Below are 22,727 nucleotides of genomic sequence, written 5' to 3'. Positions count from 1 at the left end.
GGGTTGCTAGTTTTTTAACAGAATCAAATAATCCCGGATAACCAGGTAAGATAACTGTGCTTGCTACTTCTAAGCATTTTACTTAAAATGCAAGCCAGGGTACAAGAACTAGCTGTTTAGAGTAGATAGTATGAATTCCAGGAAAGCTCTTAGTGCTTTTCTGTTAGTACATGAAAATTGGTCATTAAATTCATATAGCATTTTGTAAGTACAATGTTCCATAAACATGATTATCTTCTAAATCACTGCAATGGCTTGGTGGTTTGCATGCTCTCTGTCACAAAAGGAAAGAAGAGGTAATTGTTCACTGCATAACACGTCACTCCAAGTCACTTAAACCTTGTGATATATCAAGAAGTTTAATTCTTTAACACTTAAAGATTCTGTTGCATAGACCTAGCTGAGGTCTTGATTTATTTTTAATGCTTCTATGCTATGTTCTGTTGCAGTTGGAGGGGGTAGTGATTTGAGACTTTGGACTGTTAATGGTGATCTCGTGGGACATGTACACTGCAGGGAAAGTATTTGTTCTGTTGCTTTCTCTAACCAGCCTGAAGGAGTGTCTGTCAACGTGATTGCAGGAGGGCTTGAAAATGGAGTTGTAAGGTAAGCATTTAAAGCATTTTTGTTAAAATGCCTTATAACTGAGGCTCACAGTTTGAGAGCATGTAGCCAAAGATCATGCTGACATTTGGCTTTAAAGAAGGTGGATGAGCTTTTGTTCAGTTTCCGATCTTAGTAGGTGCTAAATAGACTGTTTATCACCAAAATGTTTGTAAAATTAAATGTGGAGAAAAATTACTTTCTTTCAGACTATGGAGTACATGGGACTTGAAGCCAGTACGAGAAATAACATTTTCGAAGTCAGCCAAACCTATTGTAAGGTAAAAAGATCTTAAGTATACAATAAATGGATTTTTCTCTTTAGAAAAAAAAACAGCAAACAGAACCACAGCAAAATATCCTTGAGTGTTGAACATGGATTTGGTACAAGAACAGGAGGTAAACACCCATATCTAAAAAGAGCAATGCAATCCTGCTAATTATCCATGAAAGCAAAATAAACACAAGTTGTAATGGCAGTAATAACTAGGTTCTGCTAATGACAGATAGAAGTAATCAGGATTCTCTTAAGAACTGAACAATAGCTACTCTTCTTAAGGTTAATATTTTTTCTCCAGGATCTGTAAAAACCATAACTGTCAGGCTCCAATAGATGAGAGTTTTTGTCTCCCCCAGAAATAAGTTTAGACACCACAATTGCAATTTTTTTCTAAGTCCCCTTGATGATTCATGTAAGCAGAATTATTCTCATGACGAAGAATTTTCTGAGCATGGAAGACTGAGTCTTTGTCCCCAGTGGTATGGGAGTCTGCACAGAAGTCTTACAGTTATGCCAAAATTTTATCACCTTAATGTTAGCATAGTAACAAATCGCTATGAAAAAATGTTTTGACATTGCTGAAGTATCATTTAAAACCCAAACCACTAATCAATGTTTTTAGAAATGAAAAACATTGACTGATACCAGTTACTGTCTTTGTTACCCCCTTTAAAGAAGCATATTTCACAAAGCTTGTTGATAAGGACTTAGTGGCTATTTAATAATTTAAAGTTTCCTGTTTAAATGAGACAGAAAATGGATGCTGACCTTCATACTCTAACACTACCTGTAGCATGACTGAAGGGCTTTACTACTGCTACTCTAGAAATGCCTGCCTAAACAAAAGTCCTGTGCTGTACCATGAAATACAATGGATTTAGTTCCTGCCTTTGTCAGCAAGCAGGTTCAGAGGGCACAAAATTCTGCTGCTGAAAAGCCTTCCCTTCAGAAGTAGAAGGGCAGCCCAGGCAAAGAGTAGGATTCTGCTGCTGAGCCTACCCTTTTCTGTGACAGTGCAACTAAATAAGTACTGAACTGCACATTGAACTGTTGGACAAAGCTGTAGTTCAGCCTTTTGGTTATAAAAATGAGTAAGTGGGTATAAACAAATGTATTACTGTGTAAATGTACTCACTAGGTCTCCCCTGAGAGCTAATCTTTGTTGGCTATACTCTTACGGGCTTTTTATGTCTTCCAGCATTTTAAATAGCAAAACCTAATATAAAAATAGATTGTCTTCTTGTTTTACAGCCTGACATTTTCCTGTGATGGTCATCACTTGTTCACAGCTAATAGTGATGGAAACGTTATAGCTTGGTGTCGCAAGGACCAGCAGCGTTTGAAGCTACCCATGTTCTATTCATTCCTTAGCAGCTATGCAGCTGGGTGATGACAATTTTGCTGCTAACTTGTCTCTGATGCACTTTAAATCCAAAATAGATTATAGAATTTCTTATTTAACTGGATTTTGAAGTAGTTTGTCTCTAGAATGACTGAACACATCTTTGAAAAAGAGAAGTCTGAGGTGGTTGTATAATTATGTATGTGCATGCACAAACTTGAAGCATATCCAGGTCACCAGGAAGCTCTGGTCATATACTGCAATACCAGCAAAGTGACTCATAAATGCTCTAACATACAAGTCAAATGCTGCAATATAAAACATAATAGTTTTTTTAAATCACTTCTGGGACAGAAGTATTTAAAAAAAAAATTGATAATGCTTATTCCCTCTTTTCTGTTGTAAAATATTGGCAGCGTTAAGTTCTGTAAATATCTATTAAAGTGTCATCGTATGTATATCTGGTTTGTTGAGCGTGGTATACTTAGCTCTGGGATAAGCAACCCGAAACTTAAAAAATTCAAGGCCACTTAAAATTGCTTTTTTTGAGAAGCAAAGAACTCAGTAGGTGCTTTTTGCACCATCTTATGGTATAGTAATGCTAAAAGTTGAATTTCTGTTATCTTTATATTTGTAATTTTTGTCATTTCTCTGTTAGCATAATAGTCTGCAACAGGCAAAACTAAAATTTGTCTTCAGTGATGGGTAGACACCTCATGGCATCACAAACTAATGAGATCATGTTTTGTTTTTGTTATTTTTTTAATGTGGTGTTAACTCCCAAACTTTGCAACACTTAGCTTTTGCAGTTCTGTGGCAGAATATATGTTATATACACCCACAGCTTATCTTGCAGAGCTCTAAAAAAGGTGTTAAGGCACAGATGTGCTCCTGTTCTAGTGTCATTGAAGTTCAATACACTGTCAAATGTTTGAATCTAACTGCTTGAATAATCAATAATAGGCATCAGATGATTTGGAAGAGTTTACACAGATACACTGTGCAAATAGGTTAGTTATTCCTAGGTGCTATTTTTATGAGGAGGAGAAAAATAAGCCTCCTTAAAGGCTTAACATTTGAGTTCTTAGGCCAGATCAAAAATTAGCATTTCACTTGATGGATTTGAAGACCTCTAAGCCTGACAACATGAATGGGTGCCTACCAGTTATGTGAACGGCAAAACAAGAATGTTCTGCAAGTCTGATGTCATTTTTCTTTTAAATTGCTTTACTTTTTAATCATTGGCATGGTCTGCGCTTGCCATACAGATGAACTGCTGTTTTCTTATGTGAGGGTTTACCTGCCTTCACAACATTGTATATGAAATTGTCAAATTGTGAGGAAGACAACATAGAGGGAATCTTTCCACTTTTGAAAATTCCAAACAGCCTTCAAAGATTGTTGTGACTTCCTGATTGAGGAACTTTTCAAACTAGAAAAACTTAAGAAATATTCTCCTGGGCCATGGCACATTAGCTTGTTTTTTGTTCAATTAAGCAAGTGGCTACATACTGTATGAATTGAATTTTAAACTGTGTATATTGTAGCAGCATTGTACGGGTTGGATTTAGTCATGTTTTTCACTGTCTTAGTGTTAACGTAAGGTCCAAATACAGACTGAAAAGCTTCATAGCTCATGTTGAAGTGATGTGCTTTATCTAAGAGAAAAAAAATCCACACAAATATTGTGGTTTGGGGTTCTTTTTGTGCTCCCTGATTTGGGGTGTTGCTCACAAAGGCTTATTTTTATAAAGTAGACTTCCACTTGTTACAAATCAATATGCAAAATTGTTGGCCTTGTAAAGAGTGCAATATTATATATTTTTATGTAAAAGTAAAAATGATTTTTTGGAAGCAAGGACTATTTATTCAGCTTAACATTCTGGAACTCTTCAAATAACATTGCAATAGTATCTGTGCATGACATGTACTGAAATTTCCTGTAAATGTCACATTCCACACTGTCTTTGTATAGTCTTTGTATATATACTGTCACATTGTTGGGTAATAAACAGATCTTTGTACCAAATTGTTTGATATTAGAAACATAGTTTTGGCTTAGTTTCACCTCTTTTATTTTAGGAACCTTGCACAACTTGCTCCAGATCAATTTTTGCTGGTTCTCATGTCTTGCATATTTTATAAATCATCAAGTGGGAAAGTTCTGTTCATGGACTACATCATGTGGCTGTCAGACTGGATGGGAGGGGTGTAGGACTGCTGCAAGTGGGAAGCCCTAGGCATGTCACTTTGCACGTGTCTGTATGTGTCCTTTCTTCCCACAGGATTTGTTACTACAATTCAGGTGAAGCCATGATGCTCAAAGCAGAGATATTCCCTTACTCCCCAGCTGCCTCTTCCCTGAAAACCTGACCGAGATAAGAAAAGGCAGAAAAGCAACTCTTCTCTGGATTCTCTGAGAGAGGGGAAGAAAAAGGTGCTGGGTAGAGATTGGGGATCTCTGGGGGCCATCTCACACAGGATGCAAGGCTCTCCCTGCTGGAAGCTAGGGTTTGGCAGAGATTTATGTGGAAGGGCCTGTCTATCTGATACCACTTGCAGGACTCTGGTAAACCCAGATCATTGTGTTCTGATTCTGGAGAGATATATGTGAGAAAGGGAAGGGGAGGCAGTAGCCAGATACTCATTCATGGTAGAGGGGAAGGGGAGAAGAGGGAGTCCCTCTTACTGAAAAAGGGAACCCTCATCTCTGGTTTACAGATCCACTGTGTAGACAAATGCCTGACAATGAATAGGAGAAACAAGAAAATCAGTAGAGAATGGTTATCTGTAAACTGCAATAAACACAATAATTTTCTGCAGGAAAAAAATGGTTTCTAAAAACACTTTTCAGTATTTACTCTGAAACACCAATTTTGAGGATATTCTCTTTGGAGAAACTTCCTTCATACTGAGCAAGAACCTCCCCCCATTCCAGGATTTTTTGATTTACTATGATTGCAAGCTTCACTATGCATTTTGTGAAAAGAACTTGTGTAGAGAGCAGTGCGTAGCAGTAGCGTCTGATTTGCTGATAACAAACTTCAGTACTTTTAAGTTTACCATCTTAGTTTTCTTCATGGTTTCATGTTGGATTTTTTTTCTTGTATATGCTGCTACTTTAGCATAAAAATAATAAAACTTAAAAAATATTTAACAGCTCTGCTTGCCTTGAAAAATATCCACTGGAACATCAGTTAAACTTCCAGAGCTACAGACAGTGCTGTTTTCTTTGCTACTGTTACAAGTTGGAGGCTACTGACAAATGACTTCTGTGTAGAGATTTACTTGCCAAGTGACTTCTGTGTAGAGATTTACTTGCCACTACTGCTCTAGAGTTGGGTCACAGCCACTGATGTTGCATCTGGATTTCTGTAATAGGCTGTGTTTTGGTATTTCACAATTTGGGTTGGGTCACTTTTGAAAGAGGATAAAGAGCTAGTGTTCCCAGGAACATAATAGAGAATCTGGAGTTTTAAAATGCACTTTAATGAAGCTCATATAAGTTTATTGGGTGTAGGGCATGTAGATTCAAGGAACCAAAATTGATGCTAGCTGTTACACATACTGCCTTCAGAGCCTATAGCCCAAGTCCAGTAGGAGACTACTGGCTCTGGTAGAACATACAAGTTTGCAGATTAGAAAGGAAACATGTTTACATAATACATGATGAGAATACATTTTTAAAATGACTCTTTCCACCCTTGTATTGTGGCTTAAAGAATAAAATTGTTATAAATTGGTGACAGCTAAATTACTAGAACCATTTAGTATGCATTCTTTGTCTAATACCATGTAAATAATTTATCTGGTAAATAGAGCCTTTGTGGAACGAGGATGTAATTAAATGTGAATAAAATAGTAGCAATTTTTGACCAGTTTTTGGTGTCTGGTTAGGGTAAACTTATGAAGTCACCTATTTATATTCAGTAATACTTTTGTCCTGCTCCCAAGCCACAACCCTCTTCGTTCACTCTTTGAAGAGGCTGCCCATGCTCCAATGTGCCTTTAAAAAGCAGGGCTCTTCCCTCTTTTGTATTGAAATGTCACTTGGAAAGGCTTCTGCTCAGTTAATGCGGAGTGTGAAAAAGTGCTGATAGCAGGATGATAAATGCACGCCTTTCCAGAGCAAACAGCCACGTTACTGGGGAGCAAAACGGATGAGGTTGTGGTGGTGGTGGTACTCTTGGCAACGTGTTAACCATTGGGGCAGACAGTTTTTCCAGTTAAAAACGTTAACTAGCACATTAACTGCTGCTGACCTTTATCCTTGACTTTCAAATTTGTAATGGAGAAGTATATAAAAATGAACTATAAAGCTGAATTATTTTATTCTGGCATACTTGCCTTCACAATTTAAGTCTGAGTGGTCCCTTTCCCACAGGGGTTTCTTTTTTTGCAGTGGGCTTTTGGGTTTTTTTACTTCATCTTTGCATTGTTCAGTGCGAGGAAATGACAGGCACTGCGGGCTCTTCCTCAAACCCATGTCGTACAGGGTTCAACATTCAGAAACGGGTGCATGACCGATCCCGGGAAGTAGGTGCCACTGCGCGGGACGGCGGAGGCCGCGAGGTGCAGAGCCGGGCCGCGCCTCAAGTTTACCTCACGGCCAGGTCCCGCTTCCCGCCCTGCGCTAGTAACGGCCGCTCGCCGCGCGGGGAGGGGCCCACAACGGCTGTGGCAGCCCGCCCCGCCCGTCAACACCGGCCGCGCCATGTGCCGGCGGGCGCCGAGCTGGGAACCCCCCAGCCGCCACCCCCGCCTGCTGCCGCCCGCGAGCTCCGAGTGCCCGGCGGCACACCGCCGCTGCACGGGAGGCGGGAGCGCGTAGGGCGGGTCCGGCCGGCCCCGGCGGCCGGGTAGCTGCGCTTCCGCGCGGGGGTTTCTTCGTCGCTGCGACGGCTCTGGTGTGCTGGAAAACCCGCGGCTGCCTCCGCCCGCCCGGCCGGTCCCGTCCGCTGCCGGTAAACAACGCCGCTCCGGCTGCCCGCAGAAACCGTCTCCGGGCTTTGGGTTTCCTTGTTGTCGTCTTCGGGGGTTGGGAGAGATCGTCCTTGTCCAGACAGCCCGGTTCAACCCCCTGTACCCCTCCCCGCGGGCGCTGAGTGAGTGGGGTCTGCTCCCCTCCCTCCGGCTGTCTGGTGCGGCGGCGCCAGAGAGCGGCTGCTCAGCGGCTGGCGGCTTCGCACGGCGGGGGAATAAACCCCTTTCGTGTGCGGGGTGTGAGCGGCTGCACGGCGGAACGAGTGACATCAAACTCGGAATAGCGACTCGAAAAGCGGCTCTGTCCTGCAGGTAATAGAGTGCCAGGCTTCTCAGGGGCGCTTTCTTTGCTTTATGTGTCATAATTCACTTCAAATACATTTAAACCAGGATTTAAGTGGAATAATCAAACTTTCCCGGATATTTCTTTTCAAGATCATAGCTATCTTTTAAAGTTAGCTAAAGAGGTAAATTAGAAGGTAGGAATCACTTTTCTGTGTCTCTGGCGGTTTGCTGGACTGTACATGCACATAACCTGCATGCTGATGATAAATATATTGCATAAAAAGAATTGTCCTTGTGAAATGTCATATTGGTTCAGCCATTGTTTCCTTAGATTTTTAAATGTTGAAAAACCAGATGATATTTTTGGGTAAAAGATTTAGGCATGGTGACAAGACTTCTTGTAACTTGACAGTGGGACTGGCTTGTACCTGTGTTAGGTGAAAATTGATCTGAAGTTGGGCAGTTTGCAGCTATGTGATCAGTTATTTTTGAAGTCACCATATTTATGGCATGAAAATTATATTCTTATGGTCAGAAATAGACAAATAGTCTTTCCTTTAATCTAATAATTTCTGCTTGTACTACTAAGCTTGTCCTTAGTGGATGGAGTATCCAATTGTAGTAATTCTCTATTCTTCATGCAGCCATGGGATAGAGAAAGCAAAAGGGTTCCTTAGGCTCCCTCTGTGTTTACAGAGCTACATCAGGTGCAGTAAATCTTGCAACAGATAGCAGGGGCAGTTCTTCCTATCCTTCATGCCTTGCAGATGAAAGGGAAATGACCTGTGTCATGTGGACAGTGATGCTAGCACAGATAGTTACCGGTCTTAATGCAGGGGTATTTATTAAGTTTCTCTTACCTAAATAGCAAATGTAGAACTCTCTCTCCTCATCTCCCTCCCCTTTTTTCCCCTCTTTTTCTTCCCCCCTCTTTTTTTTTCACCCTTCTCCCCCCTTTTTCCCCCCTGTCTTCCCACTCTTTTCCCCTTCCTCTTAAAAAAAAAACCTCTCCTTTTTTAATTTATTTTTATTTTAAGTATGTCTTCTTCTTTTGTTTTCCTTTGATATGCCAGTTTGGCACCAAACATCTGTGATGTTTTACTGTCTATATTCTTAGTGTGTTTGCAAGTGGATGATGAAATGCGCAATTTAGAATGTGATTTGTAGGTCATTATTCGGCGATGGTGCCCACTGAGTCCCTGGGACTTAGCTGGATGATTATGTTAACTCTTCCGTTGTGCTGCATGGTCCATGTAATAAGTGAAGAGCTTGTGTGGAAGGTGTTCTTCAGAGTCATGAACCCCAGGTTCTCTAGTCTAATAATTTCAGGTCCATTACTTTAGATTGCTGAAAGAAAACAAAATCAATTGGGATTAGGACTTTTTAGATTGAATTCTACAGGTCACTTTTTTTCGTATGGTGTTTTAAGGTTGTACTTGAAGTGGAAAGGGGAAATCGTAGTGCAGCTTTTCATCCCTGTTGCTTGTAGAAATCTGTATTGAAAGGCTTGAAAATCAGATTTTTTCTTCTGTGTTACTCAAGTTTTTCAGACTTTTTCTGCATTTTACTAACAAGTGTTTATGAAGTTTGGTAAATGTAGGTTGCACTCCTTACCTTTATGTAAAATCAAGCTTTACTTGCAAATACTATGCAACTTCCTGGCTTATAAGATAGATTTGCCTTCGAAGTGCTGTTGGGTACAATCTAACCTGTTCTAAAAACAAATAGAAGTTGCTCCTCATGAGCATTTTTATGAGCCCTGGAGATTAAGATCTTTGGCACAAATGAGTGAACTGCACCCAGAAAAATGATGAAGTTTGTGTGAGTTCAAAAACCCCAAACCCCAGAAAATTCAGGTGTCTGGGGAGCTGTCACTGCACAGCTCTCAGGAGTGATGCTTTAGGAAACGCTGACTAGCATGGTGTGCCAGTCAGCAGAAACTACTTGGCTGAAAAAGGCCATGTAGCTGCTGTCACTGTTCTTTGTTAATGTGATCAGCATTCCCCTTAAAGAATCACAGAGACTAAATTAACGTGCTTAGTGCACTGCATAGAAATACACTGGACAAATGAGCTCCTGTACAGTCTAGCTCCATTGGCATACATCAGTAATGTGTAGACCGCACGTAATCTGATTGCTAACATAGTTACTGTAACTACGGTGATTATCGAGACCTGTGTATGTCTGTATTGATCTAACTTAATAGGGGGCTGCTGGAAAAACAACCAGAAATGGATATGAGCAAACCCAGCTGTGTGATTTATGGTTCAAGGCTTTTTAGGTAATTTAAAAGATGGGGAGAAGTTACTCCTTTTGAGCATCAAATGGAGCATGACCAGCAAAGTCGAGGGGGGTGATTCTTCCCTTCTACTCTGCTCTTGTGAGATCCCACCTAGAGTACTGTGTCCAGCTCTGGAGGCATCAGCATAAGAAGGATGTGAACCTGTTGGAGTAGGTCCAGAGAAGGGCCACAAAGATGATCAGAGGGCTGGATGGAGCATCTTTCCTATGAGGAAAGGCTGAAAGAGGTGGGCTCGTACAGCCTGGAGAAGAGAAGGCTCCTTAGGAGACCTTAGAGCAGCCTTCCAGTACCTAAAGGGGGCCTATAAAAAATCTGGAGAAGAACTTCAACAAGGCTATGTAGTGACAGGACAAGGGGGAATGGCTTTAAATTGAAAGAGGGAAATTTAGATTAGCTATTAGGAAGCAGTTCTTTACTGTGAGGGTGGTGAGACACTGGCACAGGCTGTCCAGAGAAACTGTGGCTGCCCCATCCCTGGCAGTGTTCAAGGCCAGGCTCGACAGGGCTCTGAGCAACCTGGTCCAGCTGAAGATGTCCCTGCTTATTGCAGGGAGGGTGGAGTAGATGACCTTATAAGGTCTCTTCCGACCCAAACTTTTCTATGATTCTATGATCTTGTAGGCTTTCCCATAGATGCACTACAAAGCTAATTGTGTCTTCCCAAGGGTCTAAAGACCTCGAGAGCACTTGACTGTTTAAAAAGAACTGTCTTAGGAGGGAGAGTCAGAGCCAGTTTTCAGGCTGCAGCTTCAAAGAAACACAGAGAGAGATCCCATCAGAGGGTGTTTGGAGGAAGAGGCTTTCTCACATTCCAGGGGATGGTCATTCAGGGAGAGTGTAATAGACTCTTGTTATTAAAACTTCTTTTCAGAGCCTTATTTCTAAGTAACAATATTATTTCATTAAAGAATATTAGGCTTAAGGTTAAGAAAGAATATCATAGGCCCTAAGGAGAGCAGAACCAGATCTCAGCCAGAGCTTTGTCTGGAAAGAGGACCAGTTCATCACAGCCTGTTTTGAAAGTGAGTACAATTCTCATTGTCAATATCACTTCATATTTAATAGGTTCTTGAGTGATGCTGTGCAATATGTACTGTATTTGCAGAGAGTAAGAGAAGGCAGGTGTATGTGTAGCCTCATAAGAGAAATGTGAAACAGGAGGAATCCATCTTACAAAGTTCTGGAACCAGAACTGTCAGTATGAAAAAAAGACATTAGATACTTAAATGGATGCTAAGCACTTCCAGAAATATGGTAGTTAAATATTTAAGTGTGTGTGAAGGCCAGGGTAAGAGCAGGATTTGGAACAGAGCAAGTGTTTGTGCTTCAGAGGATAAACAAACCTCTTACTCAGGATAAGTGGAAATTTTCTCCAGTGGCTGAAACACCTAGTGCCAGACTATTTTTTTTTAAAGTTCTCTTTACAAAGCCTCCTATTCTGATTGTTTTCTGAGATCATGAAGTAGTTTACCAGACAAGATGCATATTTTCTTTTTTAACTTTTTCCCCATTTGCCATTTCAAAAGATAGATAAGGACATACGGTGTGGCACTGTTTTCAAAATGGGGTTTGGATTTTTTTTTAAAGCATTTTTGTGTCTAATAGGCTTTTCAAAATTGCATTATGGTCTTACCTCAATCTGTTATTCAGTAGATGCTTAAAAACTAGTGGGAAGTACTAGAAGCAATGTTTTCACCTACTTCGATGCAGCCAGCAGCAGTTCAAATTGTCTGGCTCTAATGTTTATAACTTTCTTGGTTTGAGTGAAGGAATTGCCAGAAAAGCTTGGGAGGTTGGAATTCTCTGGACTTCTCACGGAGTTTGAGTTTCTTAATTCAGTTTAATTTAAAAGTATTGTTCAAAATAAAATTTCTAAATTGCATCTGATCTTGGGCTGTGGCAAATGTAGAAATCAGTGACTTTATTGAGTTTTGCCTTTTTGGCTCTGTGGGCATTACTAGTCTAGCTATGGAGATGGTAACAAAGTTGGAATTATTCATACTTGGGGGGGGGTCATTTTGTAAATAAAGATAAAATGTGGTTTTATTATTTTTATGGGTCAGATGAGACTTAAATCTAGGGGTTGAGTCAAATAAAAAGTCCAGAGATAAGCTGTAATTTAGAACCTCCAGTTCTTGTGAATGTCTCATATCCTTTCCACTTGTCCACTGCAAGTCAAAACACATCTGGAAATTGGAGGCTGCTACTTGATTGTGGGGTTTTGTACCATACATGGCATTTTATGCAAAGCCAGTTCCTCCACATGTGTTTAATCCTGTGCCTTGCGAGGAACATGAGCTAAAAGACTGTAAACAAAGATCAAGTCAAAAAACAAAGCTGCTGTGTTCTGACATGATTTTAGTTTGTCATAGTGCATGCAAGGGGGAAACTTGTGTTCCATTCAATGATACATGTGTACAGAAAATCTGTTCTTTGTCTTTGCATATATTAAAGCTCTTGTTTAATTTGCACAATTAATGCATTTTAAAGTAGGGTTTCCCCTGTCTAGACCTATACAAGTGCTGAAGATTGTTTTGCTTCTTCAAGTGGAGCATGACTCACCATCATATTTGTATTCTACTATCCTATTTTGCAGCACAAGCTACCATTTTTAGAAACAGCCATCTTTGTCTTGTCTTTGGACATCTGTGTTTAATGAAGTCAGAGCAGTTAAAAAGCTATTTCTTCATTCTTTTTGTGCTCTTGATTGTGTACTTCTGTTGATTCTGACATGCTTAACACACTGTGTATACCTTTTTTTTTTTTTTTTTTTTGACACAAGCATTTCTTGTATCTTACTTAATTTCCTGTTTGTATGTTAAACCCAGTGACTGGACCAGGTAAGCTGTTGAGGTTCAGGAAGGGAAACTTGTGTAGCTCTAGGTGTTCATTTCTTGTCCAGAAATAAGCTGGAAGTACTCATTTTGAAAGATCCAAGCCTAAAACTCTTCTGGCAGCAATACAAAATGCCTCCTTTTGTGTGCTTTCCCTTGCATCCCATCTGCTTCTCACACCCCGTGTCCTTTGCATTGTCTAGTTTAGTATTGGTTTCTAACACTCAGTGCCAGGCTAATCTTCCTTCAGGTGGCATTTGTGGCATACTATATATACAGGACCATGGGCAAGCGTTTTCGCTGATTGAAACCTCAACATCTCATCTTACTAGGTAGTATAACTGGTCCAGGACCTTTCTAGATCATCTCTATCTATCTTTTTTTTCCACATGGGCTTAGCTGAACTTCCAATGACTTCAAATTCTAGTCCTGCATAATAGCATCAGCAGGAGGTCTCCTAACATGCAGACCACCTAGGGCTATATAAGTTGGTTTACCCTCAAGCCCTCAGGGAGTAGCAATGCTACTCAACAGAGAAGCAGTGCTTCCCAGCAGCTGCAGATGTCTTGAAAAATAATGCATTCCTATACTGTATAGTATAATGTACTGGGTTTCAGTCATCTTTAGACTTCACTGGGGATGTATACGCAAAAGGTTGGAAAACACCATTCTTCTTAATCTGTTAGTTCATTTCCACACTCCGTAAGTCTATAGTCAGAATTTTTACTTGTTCTCTGTCTTAAAGTTTCTCTCTTTCTGATGTTTGGTGAGAGCAGTGTGACATTTCCATTGTGCACATTTCTGAACTGGTTTTCATGTTACTAGGTGTACCTGGGGTATGGAGGCAAACTGTGTAACAGCTTCAAGGTCTGTTTGTGAACAGCTGTTCTGTGTTGGCAACCTGAACCAGGGCAACCATTTCTCAACTGAAACAATGGCCATGCAGTCTGCATCTGTATGTTGTTTGCAGTATTCAGTTTGAATACTGGCAGTAGAAGATGAAAATATATAATGCAATAAGGTGCTATTTAACAAGAGAACAGAAATAAATGGTGTCTGGTTTGTATTTGTGACCTACAGCCTGGTAGTGTCAATGTAGTAGGTGAGGGTTGGTTAGATTTCACATAACTGTCCTCTTGGTGATTGCTATATTTGCTACCTGTACTTTTAATTGCTTCAACTTTGTTTCTTCTAGGAAAAACAAAATGAAGGAACTAGTGTCAAACAGTACAACCAGTATATCTCAAGCCAGGAAAGCTGTGGAGCAATTAAAAATGGAAGCATACATGGATAGGATAAAGGTAAACTTAGACTTACCATTGATGTTTTGCATTTACTCACTAGTTTGTGGTACAGCTTCCCTTTAATATCGCAGAAAGACTCAAAAATCTGTGTTGAGCTATAAACCAATATTCAATACTGTGAATTAGTTACATGCTAATTGCTTGCTTCTCACGAAGTGATTTCCAGGGCCTGGCTTGTAGTCTGCTTCTGTACGAGTGCTTTTTATGTCTGTCAAAAATTGTATTTTGTGAAATATTTAAGATCAACTGGCAAGCACAGGTGTTTGTCTTTGTCATCTGTGGCTGAATGCTAGAGTTTCAGGTTTCTCAGTTCTTTAAGAACTGGAGTAATTCTTTAAGCTATTGCAGTATTTTTGAATAATGATGAGACAACCTGAATTGCTTTGCTTTGTTTGATTCAGCAAAGCTGTCATTGCACAAAAAATATGTATGATTGCAATGTTCAATTATGATTCTTCACACTGTTGTATGTGAAGATTTGATTTTATCATGCCTCTAAATGTGTGAGGATTAAATATTGTAACTAAAGGCACTATTAAACAGAGGTTCTCAACATTTTTAACCCAAAAAGCCTGTGAATTATTCTTGCCTGTCATTCTGCTTTCCACTAGCCTAAAGTTTTGTGAATAAATCAAGCACCTAAAACGTAATAATGTCATGGAAAGTTTTAAGAAAGCAACACTCATCTCTTGCATGCGCTTCCACTGTCTCTGAAAATGGGGAATAATTATGTGGATGAAAAGTCCTCACAAGTAAGAAGAGTTTAGAGATGGAAAGACTTTAGAAGCACGAATGCATATAGGTAATCAGGTTTTCTGCAGATAACTGAGTTGTTACAAACTGTAACCGTTTTCAACTGAGGTTACAAACTGAAGACAGTTTAGAAATATTGGACATTAAATTCTTCATGTAATTTAACTCATATCCATCCATCCTGTGTGCTGAAATTCTGCATGCAGTCGTACAGAAGGCAAAAGTATATAATTATTATTTTAAAATAGTATCAGATCATGAACTCATTCATTAGAAATATTGTATTTTTAATTCAGAAATATTAGTGCAGTTCACATTAGCAGTCATCTTGCTTATATGAAAATAGGCATTTTGGTTGCTCCATTCTGTTGCAGTTTTTAGCAATGTCTTGTAAGTCCATTGAGTTTGCAGATCTGTAGTTTCTGTCTTGTATAGTGTCTCGACAAATTGATCGTGTAATAGATGGCTGTTCACAGGGACAGGTATTTCTATTTCCTTCAATAAGGGAAGGTCTGCCTTTTCGGTGTTCAGTGGGGTTAGTCCCCTGATTCAGGTCACATGCAGCTGCACAATTGACAAGAAGGAATAGGTGTGGGTGAGTGGCAGAGGAAAGGGTTGTGAAAATATGACCCAGCTTATTGGAACTTGAAACTGATAACACTTAGTAGATTGTCTTAAACTTGCTTTTATCTAATCAGGAGTAACTTTCACATAGCACGTCATTAGCTCAGTTATGCAGATAGCTTCATTAGTTACATGTATAATGTTCTTAACTGCATATGTAAGAAAGACACAGGTTATTCTTACAGGTAGTTTAATTAAAAAGCCACAATTATTAGCAAGTGTGGTAGACCTAAAAACCAGATACGTTGAAAGTACAATTGGTTCACCTTTCAATACAGCATGGGTCCAAAAAGGTGCTAAAGAAAATATGATGAGTTTCAGTATTCTGAGAGTGCCTGTACTGTTGTAAACAAAGTACAATTTGCAAAATGTTTATGTCTTGTGTCCTAGAATTTCTTTGAACAAGTATATGAGGGTTTGTAACAAGGGGTTGGTTGGCTTTTTATTCCCTCAAGATCTGTTTTTCTTTTTGATCTTGAAATAGTTAAGTGTGTGTTTCAGTACAGCCAAATTTTACCAGGAGACTTTCCAGTAGTTTCAACAGCAGATTTTGAGTTCTTGGATCATAACTGTAAAGTCAGAGAAATGAACATTAATCCCTTTTTTTCTGGTGTCATGCATCTGCTTAAACCAGTTAGACATTTAACAAAAGATCAGTGTTTTCCAAATAATTTAATTAAACACTGTTTTGCAAAGTAGCTATAGCTAAGTGGTTATTCCCATAATAGACAAGACCACATTGTTAGCATTAAAAAGGTGCCTGTATTATCAACCAGGGAAATCAGAAGTTCCAGCTTTATTTTTTGCTACAGAGGCACTTTGTTTTCCATGCACAGTAGCTGCTGTAACCAGCAAGAACTGAGTCTGCTCAATTAAAATCTGGTAGTTACAAATATGATGATAGTTGCCCATTCTTTCCCCACTTTTGTTCTGGATTTTTCATCTGATTTAAAAATTAGGTCCTATAACAAATCAGAGCAGCAAGCAGTGCAGTGTTTTGAGGTTCCACAAAGATAGCTTGCTGTTGAGGTGTGAAAGAAACAGTTTAAAAGGGGAGAGTGAAGTTACTGATGTATTGATTGGTAGCTGGAAGGTGTATTACTGTGGTGAGTTTTTGAACCTAAGAAACTCAGAATGACTGTAAATTAAACCTGCCTTACTTCACTGCAGGAATGGATAGAATTATAATGGAGAGGTAAGTAGAAAGCAGGAGGTGCAAATTCCAAGCTAGGAAATATCAAATGAAATCGAACAGTGGCCTCATGACTAGTAGGATAATGTTAGTAGTAAAGTTGAGAAAGCAAAGATAATATTGGTGCTTTATCAGACTTCTCCCCAGAATAAAGCACTATTTGATCTTCTCTTTGCAAGCAAAAAAGCAAGAAGGAGTGCTCTGACATTTAAGAATCTTGGTGTACCAGTTATTATTCCATTTTCTTTTTTCTTAAGAAGGTAGAAAATATTCCTAACTGATTCTGAATAGTGTTGGGAGATAAGCAATAGAATTGCCAGTAAATTGTGTGTGAATCTCTTTGTTTTAGATGCAAAGGATAAGCAGAGTGGGTGTTGTAGCAAGAATGGTAATTAGTCACAATCCATGACAAGACAGATGACATCGTAATTGCAGCATTTTGCCCTGTCATGGAAGCTTATAATTATTAGTGCAGCTAACAGGATTATGTTCTAACTTTGGCTGGTTTTATCACCTCTGTTATTCTGAACTATAATGGTAAAATTCCACAGTCCTCTTGAGACTAATTCTTTGAACCATCAGGCTTGAGTGTTGTGTTGCGGGGTATTTTTTTTCTTTCGGCAATTTGACAACCGGATGTATTTTTCACTACACAGAATAAAAATAATAGTATAAAGTGTGAGGTCGGTGTGATACCGATATACTCCATCCCTTCTGCCTATGTACTTTAACAGATTAAAAAAAAAAATAAATGTTAACTTTCTGTTAGAATTCATGAATCAAACTGGAGTCTGATTTTTTTTATTCAGCCACTTCTGCTATATATAAAAATTACTTTGAACCCTCAGACCAAGCTGTATTGCATAGGAGAGCTGAAATGATAAGTGTGCTAGCTTCATTGGAATATTCAAAATACATCTGTTTATTTTAATTCATAATAAAAGCTATTCTGAAACTGTGCAGCAGCATTCAGCTACAAATAACCCTAAAGGTGAGTAAAAGCTGTGATAGAGTGGCCTTCATGTAACCTCCTCCATGACACAAATAGGATGATCGGCACATTATTTTGTACAGTAGCAAGCTACCATGTTTGCTAGGAGGCAACCTTTGCATGCTGACATACACTAATGCAGCCGTCTCTGCTGTAGCCCTAATGTGATGCTCAATGCAGAGGTCTTCCGCCACTCTTGTTTGGAATAATAACACTGAGCAGGAAACTTGCTGGAGGCAACATTGTGTTTAGGTTGTGGTTTTTTTTGGCCACAGTTCTGACTTCGTTAGCTGTGCTCACAGCCACCTGAACCAGTGTTTTCATTGCTCCTGGAATGTGGTCAGCTAACTTAACTCCCCATAGTGAGTGGTCATTATTCCACTGTGCAAGCCCGAGTTACTCCTCTTTTAGTGAAGAAATGGCCGTAATTTGCATGTATAACTGCTGTAATCCCAATGGGAGGATTTCTCCTCCCAAAGCCTTTTATTTTTGATTAAAGGACGAAAATACAAGACCTCGTACAGGTTTAGTTTGCGGAAATATGCTGAAATGTGATCTCGTTCCTCAGTTCCTTGTTGCAGGTTTGTTTTCTACTAAATAATACTATTTAGTAATACTGTTTATCAAAGCAAACTAATTTGTGATTTAAGCACTGTCATATTGAAGAAGCAGTTTGCTCTGCTTCATGGCTATCCTACTAGCATTAGAGGACAAGTTAGATACAAAACATAATGCAGTGCTTTTGCTAGTGAAAATCCTTTTTATTGTTATATGATGTCAAAGCACAGTAATCTGTAGAGAAACAGAAAATGATACTATTGGGTTTATCCCTTTGAAGACTGATGACTGAAATTGTACTTCTCTTCCATCAAATGAAAACCAATATGCTCAGGCTGTCGTTGCTTACTCACGCATGGGACAAAAAAGATAGTTGTAAGAAGGTCGGTCTGTTGAAGTCCAGTGTTGGTTCTCTGTTCCTATAGGGGTCAGTCTACTTGAAAAGATTGTTGGTTTAATGTGTAAAATAGCTATTTATTAGGTTGATAATTGAAGATGAAATGTGCTGGGCATCTTAATGACCCCTGTCTCTGGGACTCAGAGTATTGAACTACCTTTACATTAGGTTTTATGTCACCAGTGTTTTTTATGACATAGCACTGAAAACGTCAGAACTTTCTTGTAAGCACCTGTGGCTCTGAGCTCAACTTGCTCTGTTTGAATGCAAGAGTTCGGGGCCAGCTAATAAATTAATTAGAGCATAGAACACTGAGACATGCAGCTGTGCTCGCAGGAGAATAGAAAAGTGAACATATGTGTGCTAAAGAAAATAGGAATGTATAACGGCAATATGAATCAATTGCCTTTACCTGGAAATACTTTCCAAAATGTTGTGGTGGTACATTCCTCCTGGAAACATGCTAACTTCCTCTTCAGTAGATGCATTCTATTCTAGTTTATACCTTGTTGAGGCATAGAGTAAATCATTAGCAAAGAAAAGTACATTTTCTGTCTTTGATTTTTTTGGGGCTTGATAGGAATTTCGTAGTCAGTCTACATTGTGCCTTTCTTTGGAGAACCTGCTTTTTTTAAATTCACAAGTAAATTTTAATGAAAATTGGGACTATGATAGGATTCATAAGTTTTCTATTTGTTCATTACAGTTCTACCTCTCTATTTTAGACAATGCCCTCACACCTTAAGCCTCATTCTTTTGCCACAGCGTAGCAAGCAGCCTTCAGTAGTCTGAAAATAATTACAATCCTTTCTCTGTACTTCAAAGTCCATGATTTTCCACACGCTTTTGTCTGACATGCTTCTCTTCTGAGAAGCACTGGTCCTTCGGAATACCTCTGCACATCAGAGCAAATCAGCTCAGTCTTCTGCTTTGCATTGGCCCAGCAATATGTTGTTCACATGTAGCCTGAACTCTTTTTTTCTTACAGGCCAGTTCAAAGGCAAACTAATTTTAAGTAACCAAAACCCCTTGCTTCCTCTGCTAGGAGGATAGTCTATACTGGGATGCCAACCATAGGTACTTTATGGGTTTAAGCATTCTACAAAGGCGTGTTTCAGTGGATATTTAAAAAAGTCAGTTATTTTGTTCCAGAAGTTAATTTAAATTACATGCAAATCCTGACCCAACACCCTTGACTTCAGATGTCTAATCTTAAGCCTACTATAGGCTGAACTTGCCAAAGCAAGCAGGGTATGGGGAAGCCAAAGCTAACACACCTGCAAAAAAAATACCAGAAACCTGATTTGTTTTTCCTTTTCACTATAGTTGTGTGAATGTGCTGACCCTGGGAGAAGCTGTCACTTTGTAAAGACTTCCTATCTCTTTTTCTCAACTGTCATAATATTGAAAACACAGTAATTAAAGCAAAGAGATACAGGGAGTTGTAAATATTTTACTGACTCAGCAGAGCAAAAATGTTTCATATATGTATTTTAAATTTTTGAAAAATTGAGTCACAGTGGCCTAATGTCACTAATATTAGGCCACAAAGCTGCAAAGGTTACAAGATTTCAGCTACAGCTGAAATGGTTTAATATTTCATTTTTCATTTTGTGGAAATTGTCTTGTATGCCAACCCACTGTTACATTTCTGTAGGACTTTTCAGTAAGCATTAACCAACCTGCTGAATTTGGAGATGTTAGAAGTATAAAAAAATTAAGGTAATGCTCAAGTTTAATTCTATGATTAAAATAGTACTTATAATAACTTAACTAAACAGAAGACATCAGTCTGACTTCATTGAAAAGAGCAATATTTAGCTTAAATGAGAGCTACGACACGATGGTCAAGTTTGGCTTCTGATTTCCTCTTTCTTTTTAATCCCATGGTCGTGTTTAGAGAACTTTTGTTTTGTATCTGGAGGAGCAAAGGGTAGAGAGATTGTTTATGGAAAACCTTACATCCAGTGGCTAGGAAACAGCTGAAGCGGGCAACCTCTACAGAAACATAGCTTGAAGGAGAATCCCTGTTGTTTATGGTCCATTAGCATATACATGTGTCATGGTTTAACACATTTCAATGAGTGTATGCTTCTGACCTTCCTTCTGATGGAGAACAGCTGAATGCAAAGCTTATAAATTGATACCATCTAATGTCACTATGTTATATAAAATATACGTAAGGATTAGTAAGCCTAGTAAGAGCAAATTCAGAGCTGTGGTCTCTTGTAATTTGGAGGATAAACTGATCTATTTTATGACAGCCACTGTTACTGTATGTTATATGAAGAATATTTATGCAATGCGGATTGGTTCAAAAATTTTTACAGTAGTTTTCTCTTCTGTTAGGTATCCAAGGCTGCAGCAGATTTACTGGCATATTGTGATGCTCATATTGGAGAAGATCCTCTTATTATTCCAGTGCCTGCATCTGAAAATCCCTTCAGGGAGAAGAAACTCTTTTGTACTATCCTCTGAGTGGGTTTTCAATTAAAAATGCCTTCTGCTAAAATTTGGTGTCAGTGTTGCATGCTTTTAGTTTTAGCACTTTTTTCTTCAGATATCAATACTTAGACTATAACAACACTATTTTTAGAGGGTACTGCATTTTCTGGTAAAAAAAATAAAAAAAATCTGAAAAATTCAAGGTAATCCTTAGCTTTCAGACCAATGGATAACTTGAATTTCAGTTCTTCATATAGAGTCTTTTGGTCTAAATGAAAGCATTGAGTACAGTATCGAATTGTAAATGTCTTTGCCAGTCATAGATTTTTCTGAGACCTAAATGAGTCATACCAATTCTTAAGCTATTTTTAACCTTATTACTTTCTTTGGAAGGTGAATTTAATTCATTTGCCTTTACAGATTTCTATCTAAAATGGGTAGCATGACCTTTCCTCAAGTAGCACTATTTAGGAAAAAATCCCAGTGATTTATGATGTTTGGAATGGTCAGTCTTATACAGTAGGTGGTGTTTGTAAATTTTTTCTGAATACTGTAATAAACTTGAGTACAGAAACAATCTTAGTAAAGGAACATTGTAACTACAAGCAAAATGAAGATGTATAGTCACATACTATCAATAAAACTGTAGAAAAACGTGGCTGCTTGTATTTTGAATTATATTGGTTTAAATTGTTTTAGAAAGTGAAGTGAACTGTAATACATCAGCTGTTCTGCAGCTCTCAGTGGAGGTGGTAAATCTGCCCTGATCGGTACAGGGAGGGGAATTACATTTTCTAAGCACCTCTCTACATGCTTTTGCCCACAAGAGCAAGACTTTGTGGGAATGGAGAGCAATGGTAAATTAAAGTTGTTCTAGGATGTGCAGTGAGACCACTGCCATTGACACGAGTATGTATATTTTGTAGCCCCAGGTTAGTCATGAGATAAGTTATCAGGAAGTCATTTATGGAGATTCTGAGAAGGTGTTTTTGGTTTGACTTTGTTTAAAGTGCAGTGAGAGGAAATGAATGGGGTATGGAATATGACTGTTCTGCCTTCTTCAATAAGTAGAATCAAGTCCAATCAAGGCATCTGATGGAAACAACTGTTACATTATAGACTTATCTTTTATTTTTTTTAATTCTCCTTAAGAAAAGTGAAAGCTCCTTTCTGGTCTGATCAGGAGAGTTCTGTCACTGCAGTGCTTTATACGTACACTGTGTCAATGTACTGGAAATGTTACTTCTTAGAAAATCTGGTGGAGATAGCCCTACACCGAAGGCAGGAGACAATTTCATTGGAGAACTATATTGGTCTGACTGACCCCAAAGTACACACACCTGCTCCAGCTTATGTTTAGCAGTTTCCATAAGTATTTTTTGTACTGGTTTGTGCAATGGAAATACAAGAAGTCTGCACTGTACTGGTTTTGTTTTCTTTGCCAATCAACATGAATAATGTGCTGCACCCAGCTGCCAGTCCAGTTACATGAGATGGGTGGCTTGGACTGTGGTTCTGCAGCCGGACAGCTCATCCACCATGTGTGTCTAACATGGAACCTCCATCTCAATTCCTATAGTAGTATTGTGGGAAAAATGATATTCCTTCTAACCAATAGGCTTGTGGGCTGTCTTTCATTTAGAGGTTTGGGTTTTAATTTGGCAGCTGAAGACAGCAGTAGTCGAGTAGACACAGGACTGCTGCACAGTGCTCTGAAAAACATTCAAATCTCTTGGACAGGTCCTGGCTTGGTTTAGCCTTGGTTCCTATTTTAAAGTTTTCAGCTTAAGATTCTTACTCCTGGCTTTTAACGAGAATATTTCTTAATGTTCAG

General features: G+C 38.9%; 2 protein-coding genes across 9 annotated transcripts in view; both read left to right on the top strand.

The window, feature by feature from the left end:
* Window positions 1-4,193, top strand: part of LYST (lysosomal trafficking regulator) — an 87,438-nt gene extending 83,245 nt beyond the window's left edge. For 5 of the 6 annotated variants that reach the window (XM_061365696.1, XM_061365701.1, XM_061365700.1 and 2 more), the window contains 3 exons: window positions 450-606; window positions 813-884; window positions 2,135-4,193. In XM_061365696.1, the coding sequence (XP_061221680.1) occupies window positions 450-606; window positions 813-884; window positions 2,135-2,273 (368 nt within the window). In that variant the 3' untranslated portion in view covers window positions 2,274-4,193. Of the gene's footprint in view, window positions 1-449; window positions 607-812; window positions 885-2,114 lie in introns of all 6 variants that reach the window. The other variant, XM_061365699.1, reaches the window with a different exon arrangement.
* Window positions 4,194-7,052: 2,859 nt separating this feature from the next.
* Window positions 7,053-21,047, top strand: GNG4 (G protein subunit gamma 4). 3 transcript variants are annotated; one of them, XM_061365692.1, is made up of 3 exons: window positions 7,053-7,189; window positions 13,825-13,930; window positions 20,798-21,047. In XM_061365692.1, exons 2-3 carry the CDS (start codon window positions 13,835-13,837, stop codon window positions 20,924-20,926), a joined length of 225 nt encoding a protein of 74 aa, XP_061221676.1. In that variant the 5' UTR covers window positions 7,053-7,189; window positions 13,825-13,834; the 3' UTR covers window positions 20,927-21,047. The 3 variants fall into 3 exon arrangements, with proteins under 3 accessions (XP_061221676.1, XP_061221679.1, XP_061221677.1); XM_061365695.1 differs by lacking the exon at window positions 7,053-7,189 and adding an exon at window positions 7,389-7,520; XM_061365693.1 differs by lacking the exon at window positions 7,053-7,189 and adding an exon at window positions 9,994-10,817.
* The last annotated feature ends 1,680 nt before the right edge of the window (window positions 21,048-22,727 follow it).

The sequence above is a fragment of the Neopsephotus bourkii genome, unplaced genomic scaffold, assembly GCF_033783945.1.
Source record: "Neopsephotus bourkii isolate Nb327-2 ecotype Australia unplaced genomic scaffold, CSIRO-AGI_Nbou_v1 NB_1292, whole genome shotgun sequence".
NCBI lineage: Eukaryota > Metazoa > Chordata > Aves > Psittaciformes > Psittacidae > Neopsephotus > Neopsephotus bourkii.
The sequence above is the reverse complement of the archived record's forward strand: the minus strand, read 5'-3'. Positions and strand labels throughout refer to the sequence as shown.